Source organism: Motacilla alba, chromosome 6 (genome assembly GCF_015832195.1).
Source record: "Motacilla alba alba isolate MOTALB_02 chromosome 6, Motacilla_alba_V1.0_pri, whole genome shotgun sequence".
Classification (NCBI taxonomy): domain Eukaryota; kingdom Metazoa; phylum Chordata; class Aves; order Passeriformes; family Motacillidae; genus Motacilla; species Motacilla alba.
In genome coordinates, this window is record NC_052021.1 from 28,880,428 (window position 1) to 28,891,910 (window position 11,483).

General features: G+C 36.2%; 1 protein-coding gene across 2 annotated transcripts in view; it reads left to right on the forward strand.

Moving 5' to 3' along the window:
* The window catches only part of ATRNL1 (attractin like 1), a 435,696-nt gene extending 430,825 nt beyond the window's left edge, over positions 1-4,871 (forward strand). For both annotated transcript variants that reach the window (XM_038140021.1, XM_038140022.1), the window contains one exon: positions 998-4,871. In XM_038140021.1, coding sequence (XP_037995949.1) covers positions 998-1,122 — 125 coding nt within the window. In that variant the 3' untranslated portion in view covers positions 1,123-4,871. The remainder of the gene's footprint in view (positions 1-997) is intronic.
* The last annotated feature ends 6,612 nt before the right edge of the window (positions 4,872-11,483 follow it).

Here is an 11,483-nt window from a genome sequence, read left to right on the forward strand (position 1 = left end):
TCAGTGACAGGACCCCAGCGAACAGCCTGAAGTTGTGTTAGGAGAGCTCTGGGTTGGATATTAGGAAAAAACACTTCATCTAGAGGGTGGTTGGCACTGGAACAGCCTCCCAAGGGCAGTGCTCACAGCACTGACAGACTTCAAGAAGGATGTGAACAATGCACATGATGGGATTCTTGCTACTGTCCTGTTCAGAGCCAGAAGCAGGACTTGATGATCCTTGTGGGTCCTTTCCAACTCGGAATATTCTGTGTTTCTATGATTCCTAAGCATGCTGGTCTATGCCCTTGGCAATACCCTGTTAAGATTACAAGAGGTCATGAACTATCAAGAAATTAACCAGAATCCAAAACAGAAGAGTTTTGGTGAGTTGAAAACATTTAGAATTTACCCAGGCCATCATGGTTCACTACTTGTTTACAGATCTGTGCTTTCTAGAAAGATATTTTCATATCTTTTTGTGTTAAATATTAACCTCTGGATATTCCCCAATTAAAGAAGCATATATATATATATATATATATAATTTTTTTTTGCAAAGGCAAATATTCAGGGGTACGTTATACTAACTGCAATTTCTGTTTCTCTATTTTCTGATTTGATGATTTTAGATTTTATCAATTTCTAAATGCAATGCACATACTTTTAATATGAGAAAATTCATGTCAGAAAGCTTCTGGTCCACATAACTGGGAAACTGGTCATAAAGAGAGGGCATGCTAAGATCACACAGCAAATCAATAAGAGACACAAATGGTACTCAATTCTCCTTATTTCCAGTCTGGTGTCTTAGCTGCATTTTTTTCCTTCCACTGTCTCTTCGCTGTTACCAAGTAGCATTTAAGAAAGTGAGAACTTGTTATCTGACTTTGAAATGAAACTGATCACTTCAGGGAAAGTACATAAACTTGGTTTGAAAGAAACCATCACACTGTTCTGGAATTCTTCTCAGGAAAGCTGAGCACTAAATTCTGTTTTTCTTTTATTTATCCTACAGGTCTTGCAATTGCAAGTGCTCTGATAGACATTTCACAACAGAAGCCTGCGGACTGTAAAGATAAGAGTTCAGGAGTCAGAAATCGAAAACATCACCTTTCAACACGTCAAGGAACTTGTGTCTGAGAGTCAAAAACTACAATTGTATATTCTGTAATGTTTTCTTTTTAAATGGCTTCCATTGAAAGCTATACTACAGCCTCAGTTTTTATGGAGGCAAATCTATGGATGAACACATGAGGTACTGTGCTCTGTTATAGTCACACAGCCTGCTATCCCCCAAAGCAGAACTAACTTCTGGTAGGTATGAGTATGCTTGATGAGCTTTAATAAAGAGTGGATCCTGGTATCAACAAAATACAAAATAAAATACTGAGTATTCTTAATCCTGAACATATCAGAGCAGGGAAAATCCTTGGACAGAACTAGGAAAAATTTCACTTTTTTTTTTTTTGTAATGAAGAAACAAATTGCATAATTGAAAACTGAGCAAATTCCAAGAATCTAAAGGAAATATTTGTATAGTTTAATGTAACAACGGGAATTGTGCAGTTCTTTCCTTGTAATTGGCATTAAGATTTCTTTCCAGCAAGGAGGAACTAAAGAGAATCATTTGGATTTAAGTGGTTTTTTATCATTGCCCAGAAGAGATAATGCAGCTTTTGAATTTAGCAAAGGTGTATCCCATGAACACCACATGTAATATTTGAAAGATAATTCTAGTAAATACTATGACTTGAGCATTTATTGATTATTTTTCTTTACATTGGGAAAAAACTCATAAACATAATTTGGGCTGCAGAAGAGTGATGGGTGGGCTTTCTTTTCTGTACCTTAGAGTTTGCCCTGAATTAGGGATATTTTACAAAGAGGGTCCTCCATGCCAGCTAAATGATCAGCAAAATTAATTGAGCATGGAAAAGCTACTTTACAATACTTTTCCCCAAGAGAGTCTCCAAGACTGCAAATCTAAGGAGAGTTGAACATGCTGTTATTCAACCTGCTTCCTTTTCAATATTGAAATTTGCTAGTATCTATATATTGTCCTGACCTGTAAGCAGAAGAGATTAATCCCAGTCAGCACTTTGGCTCTTGTTTTTATAATAAAGTATGGATTTTTTTTCCTCACAGCTGCAGAATTTCATCTCCCCGTCGCTTTTGCACCTGTTAAGGAATTACCCTATATAAATAAATAAGTGTTTAAAAATCCATCTTGCTTCCAACTGTCAAATCCCACAACAGTATGGAACCTCACACAATCAGTACTCAACAACCAAAAGCAGATGAAAGAATTTCCTTGGTGAAGGACTTTAATCTTTTAGGGGCTCAGTAACCACAACAGATAACCTGGCAACCAGCTTTAATGACCCTCGGTCTTTTTATTTACTCAGAATTCATGAACACAGAAAAGAGTAAGAGAATGCTAAGGGGCAGGTAGCAGATGTGTCATATTCTCATTTATGCATTGCACACTGACAGAGTGTAATATGAAAGCAGTAGTTTTGTACAAGCTTGTTGAAAGTATAGTTTCTCAACTCCAAATTTGCCACCATCCTAGTACAGGAGAGTGATACAGAGGTATAAATGTCTCATGTAATGATAGACTTTTGGTAAATATGAAAGATATAAAAAAGATAATTGATGTTTACTACTCTATCTGTATTTTTTATGTTCTTTTTATTTCAGAAAGATGATGGCATTTTACTGTTTATAGTTGACTGCATAGTTACTTGCATGCCATGGTGGTGCAGTAGCAGTAATAAAGCCCTGTTGTGAGTTGTGTTTATTTCCTAAAGCCATTCATACGTAGAAGTACTCAGCTTAATTTGGATGAGGACTAAATGTAAAAATAATTATTAAAAAGGAACAGTTGTACAGTATGTAGTTATATCTTATACAGGAGTATTAGGTTGCATCTAACCATGACTGCTCTATTGTTTTGATAAATTATGCACTTATGAATTATGGTATAATTATTTCTTATACTGGCATGATTGTTTCAGTATTTTCATATCTTAAAATAAGATTATTATCTTAAAATAATACCATCTTGTGACTTTTATTGCCTATTCTGACCTCATATAACCCAAAACTTTAAAAATTCATTTTTAAAGGTTCTGTTGGGAACTTTGAACCAGTGCTACTTAGCCTAGTGAAAAAATTGTCCTTTGAAAACAGACCTTTCTGCCAGTTTTAAAGTTAATCTGTTCAAGTGAATATAAACTGATGGGACTGGTTTACATGATGCACACACTTAGGAAAAAGAAAGAGCCACTTGTCTGGAATATATTCCAAACTCTGTATTATCCTCAATCTAAGCATTTCACAGTGTGTTTTGTGAATGCATTGGAAACCCATCCACAGAAAGACCATCAAGTCCTGTAGGAGAGTTTTGACTGTGCTCATTCATACAGAATTACATTCCTCTGTATCTCAACCAGAGTTTGAAAAATACTTGAAAATCAGGTGTGAGTTTTAAAGGGATTAAAATATTTTATTGTGACACTGAAGATAGGCAAATAGCTATCAGCCATTTTACTGTGTTTTCAGGTAAAAATGTTATTTTACTGTACAAGAAAAGCATGTTTGTCATGGGATCATTCAGCATTTCCCTTCACTCTGAGAAATTTTTTTCTGAAGTGTCTTTCTACTCCCAGGATCCCTGATTGCATGCAAATTAGTAAATTCATATAATAATGAAGTAAATAAAAAATACTTATGTAACAGCCACACTTTAAAACAAGAAGTTTGCAAACACATACCAAAGCTTTCTTTTTGGAAGGTATAAATAGCATAAATGCCTGATAACTACATTTTGTTAGTTGTTGACAAGTGCAAACTTTTTGGTAACTACCCCTGTACATCAGATGAGATGTTTTATGAACGGTTCCATTATGATTGTGTCAAGAAAAGGCCATATTTTTTTTAAACCTTGTTGTCCAATCTAACTTTGGAACCCTTTCTTAGAGTCAGAAAATGTTGAATGGCCTGTTTTACTCTTAATGTGGTTTATATTGGATGAAAAATAAATTAATAAGTGCTGTTCTGGTAAGTAAGGCCCAGTGAAGTTCTGATTGTCAGGATTCAACCTCCCCCTCCTCAGTCTGTGGATTCTGCTGAGGGAAATCCAGCAGCTACAAATTACTGTTCCAAATATGAGATAGCCTGTCCATGGTAACATGGGTTTAGTACTTCAGTTTCTCTTTGTATTTCTATATTTATATAAAATCCTGAAACTGCTTCAATCGAATTTGCACACTTCAGAATATTTGCTTCCATTCATTACATTCCTATGAAATGTAATGAAATGATATCAGTATGTTGCCACTATTAAAATTATTTAATGAAAAGGTCAAATTTTTGACATGTTATGGCATGAATATACCATTAAGGAACATTCAAATTCATCTGATTTGAGAATTTTTGTAGCTGACTGCTCTTTTTATACATAGAGTTTTCTCTCATCTTCCCAAATCAAAAACATTTTGACAATTTCAGATTGGGGTGTGGAATTTGTTATGTGTTAAATCTGCAGCAATAATTATTTTCTAAATAATTTAATGTAGAGGCTGGAATCCTGATGGTAAGAATTTTAGTTTGGGATCACTTTAACAGATGTTCAATCTTCATGCATAATAACTTTCCTGCTATTCATATAAATTATAAAATCCCTATGTATCTAATTTGATTACCAATTTTTTAAAAAGCATCCGAAAGGTTTCTTGACAATAAAGAAAAATTCTCTGTTAAAGGTGATTTACAATCCCTCTTTTTTATGAGCAAAGTTGTCCTGTTCAGAATGTTCAACATTACTGGGGAAAATGAAATAAATTAACTGTATTTTTTCCACTCTCTAAGGTGCAGAATTACCTGAATAACTGTAGTTTCCTGGTACCTATTTCAGATCTAGAATAAAGTATGGAATATCCAAGGCTATTTTAGCTGCTTATAACAAATAATAACAAGCCCAGAGATGTCTGCAGGTGGCCAGAACTTCCCATGCTGTCTTCAGTTGTACTTGCTCATTAAGTACCAACAACAGAGCACAAAGATGGCAAAAAAAGTCTTGCAAAATGTGGGCTTGTATAACTCAGGGCCATACGTATGTGGTTTTAGCTTTTCCTTATTTAATGCAATTTTACTTTCATAAGGATTGTTTATATTTCTGTATGACTGCCTGTATGCCCACATGTGTGCATTTCCATGGTACAGGTATTTCTGATTTGGAAAATCATCATCTTGTACATAGAGCTGGAATTCTAGTGGCTGTCTGAAATTTATTGTGAGCTGAAAAGGGACTAATATCACCCCAGGCTTGGTCATGTGTGTTGAAACTTGTTTTTTTTCCTTGAAATAACATTTCTGTGCCCTTGCTGATATGTTAAAAACTTTTTTCTAAAATGAGAAAGCAAGAGTAGAACCAATGGGCAAACAAAAAAAATATTTTTAAAGCATATGTGTGTGTGTGTGTGTGTGCCTATATGTATATAGTATAAATTTATATATATAATGGATTATGTAGTTGGTTTCACAGCTGATCTAAATCAGAACATTCTCTATTTCCTCACATATTCTCACATTCTATGTTGAATTATATGAAGGCCAACTCAGTGACAGTTTATGTACATAATAACAGCCCTTTCTACAGAAATAAAATCCTAAGTGCGTTTGTCCTTCTGAGTGAGGATACAGAAGTGTGCTTGAAACACTCTATAGGAAATGTTATCAACTATCAGTTGTTATCAATTATGATCAATTGGGTATCAGTATTTTCAGCATGTCCAAGACTGAGTGCAGAAGGTGAGGCAACCCCTGTCCTTTTGTATCCTTCCTTTTCTAGTTTATTTGCCTGTAGCAGTTCTTATGTGCTAAGATCAGAGTCAATAATACAGAAAGAATATTAATTTTGACAGAATTGCTACTCAACAATAACTGTTTCTGTGATAGTATCAAAACAGTGCTTAGGTATGCTCTTTTCCAATTTTAGCAAATGCCTTTTTCTAAAAGACCTTTCATTGGACAAGGAGCAAGAAAAAAGTAAGCTGGAGCTCTTCAAATACTCCTAAAACATATCAGAAACATTCTGCTGAGGGTTTGTGTCTTTTTAACAATTATTCTAAGGTCAGTATTTATAAAAAGTCATTTTTACTTTATGATTTTTAGGGATTAACATGAAGTAAAATTTATTTTTTCATGTGAAGTCCTGATGGTCTCTTAAGACATTCAGTTATAAAAATATAGTTTTAATTTTTTTAAACATAGTTTTGGAACACAATGTTTAGGATAACCAGCATGGATGTTTTCATGAAAGAACTCTACACAAATTGTCTGTTTCCTAAAACTTCCTCTCTGACATTAAATTTGGCAATACTCCTGCAAGTCTCCTCTCCCTCATCCATTCCCAAAGCAGTAAGAGCCAAATGGTCAGGTATAAAAATCTTTTAAATATATTAATACAGGTAATTTTTTTTTCTTCTTCTAAGTAGATGGTGGAAGTATGGCTAGAAAAGGTTTCCTAAGTGAATACTTAGGCATGATAAAATTAACCTTACTAATAACATGGGAACATTTAAGAATAATTAATTAATATATAGAGAGTACTCAGAGCTCTTTACTGATCTAAAAATAACAGTCACTTAAGAATGCTAAGTGTATTTCAGTTACTAAGTTATTGGTATTCATTTCATCGTGCTTGGTGTTAGTGTTTTATGCCACAACTTGGGACACAATTTTAAAAAACAACAACCAAACCAAATTATTTGCTGGCGATATTCAAACTCTGTGACTTTTCATCTATCAATGGTCACAGAATTTGTTCTTGATTCTGCTACAATGTCATTTTCCTTTTCTTGGTAGATGTTTCACTAGTCTATTCAATTTACTGGTATTTTTTATTATTTGGGCTTATTAGATGTCTGATTTTATATTATTTCTTCTTTGTTTTTCTTCTTCAAGTACCCATTTTTCATTCAGCGCCTTCTGCTTCATTCTCAGCTGCCCAGACCATAGGATCCCAAACGTGCTCCCCTATTCTGTCCACTGTGGTCTGAAAATGTCAGTGAATGTAACATTTTAACCACATTGAAGACCATCAGGGATAATGCATTTCCATGCCTTAATCCCTCATTTATATTAAATGGGCCAGAGATTTTACACCTTCGTGCTCCATCTTCTTCATTGCAAATTGTGACTATGCCTGTTAAAAAATATTTTACGGAGTTATAAATGCCTCCAATGTGGCTCAAAAGCCACAATATAACGTTGTAAGAGTTCTTAAAATCTTGAAGTGTGTGCATTCATTCTGACTATAATGTTACATGTCTTCAAATACATCATGATTATTTAATACTTGGAAGAATTCTTTTTCCAGGATCCAAATTAGTGCTACTGAAATATTCCTGCTTTATTAAAATGCAAACAAATAAAAAACACAGGCACTCTCTCCAATGGCTTTTACATTGCATTTCTGAAAACCACTTTCCATTGCTCTGAAATTTTTTCAGCTATCTGAAATCAACAGAATTATTCTGTACAGCCTTTGGCTTTGTTTACCTCCGTCTGCTTTTAATAATTTAATGGCAACCCTGTCAACACATGGTGCCAAGTTCTTCCCAAAGGCTTGTAATTACCTCTTGGATCCCTTCAGAGCTGAGCTCCACAAACAGCTCAGGCCCATCCCTTTGTAAATTTCCTCTTTGAAAAGAAAGGATTTGCATTGTTCATCAGATTGGCGAAAGAATGGTGCTCTTTCCTCCAGGTGAAGATTCTGCTCTATTCTCAGGCATTCATGTTCTTTCTCTGCCCCATGCTCCCCACCATGCCCTTCAAATGTTTTGAAGTGGTTTTGTCTCTTGGCATTTTCTTTTGATTCAATCTCATCATGAACCTGATCCAGGTTCTGAAGATATGCAGTCCTTTCCACATTCTGATCCTGATTCCTTTCCAAAATCATTGGTCTTGCCCCTGGGAGTACATGTTGGTTTCTTCAGCAGTTCTCCTAAAGCATCTCCAATCATCTTACACTTCATCTGCACACTTCAAATAGAAATCTTCCAAAGCTTGAAACCTGTCCTTAGTTGCTACTCAGTGTCTCTAATTGCTCAGAATGTGTAAGCTTTACTTGTAGCATATATGTTTGTCTCTGCTGGGACAAGGCTGTCTCCTTTAGAGACATTTACAGTTTTAATATCCAGCCAGCTGCTTCCATTTTTGGGGCTTTTCTTGTACCATATGCACTCAAAATGTTCCATGACCTCAGGGTCCACCCTTTCTTTAGACCTCTCTATTATCTGCCTTCCCAAGATTTAGTCAAGCGTTTTCTAAGAATTTGTTCTTCTTTATGAAGAAAAGGCCTTGAATTCTAAGTAATATTGCTTTAACATGACCCCACTCCATTAGCCTGCCCAGGTTTTTACAGTCAGCAGAGCTTTAAGAGTCAAATGTGTGTGCAAGGTACTGTTTTATGCAACGGTCCAAGCAACTCTAGCTAGAGCTGGTGTGCTAAGTCCATTGCCTAATTTCTGTGGTGCAATAGAACTGGGGGTTGATTTCTGCAATATTTGGAGAGTTAGAGGGGAATATTTGAGAAATTGAAATATTTTAAGCCAATGATTCATATTACTGTAAAGGTGTTCTTCTATTACTTAACCAGATTGCCATTTCATAGGGTTTGCCTCTCACTGTGCCTCTCCCAGTCCCATAAAAAGGAAAACATGCAACTTTATGTTCTCTTCATGACTAAGACGCTGAAATTGCTAATGTTAGATTATCATTTAGTTTATTTAATAAACTAATCCATTTTTCAAAAGAGGCCTTTAAAATTGTGCCGCTTAATGGTACCTTAAAATTGAAGCACTTAGAACTCGCCATTTACCTTGGCATTGTTCAACCTTCTGTTACAACAAACTGCCTTTTTCGTAAGAACTACCAACCCACAAGGAGTGCTTTGAGGCCTGGGTGGCTTTCACCTGCTTTGCAAAACCTTGCTTTGATGGCAAACAGCACAGGACTGGGAGGGTTTCTTTATTTGTGTTCCTATGACAGTGCAAAGTGCAAGCAATAGTTTTGCTGTCTGGGAATATCAACTTGTTCAATTTATAGTCTCTTAAAATGAAGGCCAACAGGAAGGGCATCAGTAGATGTACTCATTAAGATTATAACTTCAACAACAAAACCAGCATCAATAAATTTTAAATAAGTAAAAGTTAAACCAGGGAAAATCAGGAGATTCAGCTTTTTGATTTCTTCCTTGGCTCTTAGGTGTGTGATATACAAGTGAAGGTCTTTTTCACAGGAGAAGAGACAAAATGAAGTGTTTATCTAACTCATATTTACTCCAAATGGTACGTTTGTGCTCACATGAAAACACACATAAACGTGTACATGGATCTCATCTACAGAAGTATTAGTTTGGCTTAAGGTCAGTGGTCTTGCTTGCAAATGTGTAAAATGTCTCTCTGCATAAAATCTAGAGGCTTCAGGAGCTTTCCAACTTTCGTTCTTAGTTTTGCATCAAATAGCTAAAAGGAGGTTGTGCTTTATGGGTGGATACTATTCTTATCAGGGGGAAGAATGAGCCCCAGTGAAACCTCTGAGACCTTCAGGCTTCCAGCTGAACAGAAATTTCATGGGGATGCACTGAAAAGAGATCAAGCAAAGTGGTTTTAGCTTAAGTAGCTGGATGTGGCACCCCTGCCCCTTGGGTTCTAGACTGCTAACAGCAGGATGTGATATTGAGATTAACTTCTTGATCTTAAAACTGCCCTTCTGAGGTATCCACATCAGCAAAAATCCATTGTGAAATCCAGAGTAATGGCACAGATTTATAGAAACTGGGAGCAAGCCCAAACCTTCCCTGTGGCATAGGGACTAGTTTTTTAAATTTATTACTATGGTGTTTGTATTTACTGGGATCATCTTGTTATGTCAGCTGCAAACATATTCCATTGCATCAGGGTTTTGTTTCCCTTTGCTTTTGGTTTTCCCTTTGACTGTGAGGATACCCTTAGATAGCATCAGTAGTGGGGTGCAAATCTCCCCAGCTAATTCTAGGTGAGTTGGTCTGGGTACCAGAAGGGTGCAGCTGCATCAGCACTGTCCTGCACCCCTGCTAATAGTTTGCTGCTCTGCAGAGCTAATTAGCTCCATGAGAGAGCACAGGAGCCTGGCACTGGGACAAGCCAGCTTGTTCCCAGTGAGCTCAGGTAGCTCTGCACAGTATTTAATTTTCCTGTCCACTTTTGAGGTTAGTGACACTTGCTCAATTACCTTTAGTGCCAAAGCAATGTAAATAACAGCCCCACTCCAGGAGTACACTCAGTGCCATTGAGTGACATTTTCCTGCAGGATTTCTTCTATGAGCCAGTGAAGCAAAACAAATGTTAAGATATTCATATTGTATGTATATTGTGCCCTTAAAAAAGGAAGTTACTCTTTCTCCTGTGAAGGCTGGCACTAGCTGGCCTGAGACATAGCTTTAAAAAAAGCAACAATCAGAAGAACTGTGTCACAAAGAACAAGTGACCAAGGCATAGCAAATAATCCTTAGATTCCTTTTGAGCCAGCTTCCATGATTTTTTTTTTTTTTTGCCTTTTTCCCCTGCTGTTTCAAAGTACATGGTTACCCTCTGCACCTCCATGTCTGACATTTTGTTAGGTGCTTCTGAGTGAAGCCCTCCTGCTCCAGCTCCCATATTACTAATTTGTATCAATAAGGAACAGCTTTCCTTCTTTCCCAGTCAATGCTGGAATATGCACAGCAAATCAAAAGCTATGGTCAACATAATAAATGGAAACATCTATCTCTTCCAGTCAGCCACTGCCTCGCTGTGTTTTTTCTCCACTTTAGATAAACAATCTACAATGTGTTTACTGAGGCTTGTACTGATATCCCTCAGTGGTATAGGCAAGTCTACTTTTATTCCAGCAGACACAGAGAATAAGCCCACGGTGCACAGTGCATGCAAACCCCTTTGAAACCCAAGATTATTTGTTCTCTGACTGTTCTAAGGTAATTAAGGAGCATTGCATGTTTCTCAATTAATGATTCCTCATTCAGCTGGGGATCTTTGATGCTAATTTGTTTTAATCAGGACAGAGACTGCTAAAAAACTAAACAATTCAGTGAAGAGGAACTAGGAATTTTTAATCAAGTGGAAAAGATCTAAATGCTATGAGGGACACATCCATCATAAGTTTTCACTTCTTGTTCATTTAACTTTGTTCTTTCAGGTCTCATAAAATGTTGCGTTAATCAATGCAAGAAAGTTTGTGAATATGAAGAATGCATGGTGTTTTTTCCTTCATCTGACGTGAACATTAGTGCAAAACTGAGGAGCTGAAACAAGAACCATGATGTTAAAACACATTCATCATGGTTTTTTAGTTATGCACTGAAGTACAGTTTTCTGTTTTGTCAAATATTATATAGGAAGTTGTCGATCATTGTGGTCTTAATATGCTGGGGAGTCACTGAAAAAAAACCACTG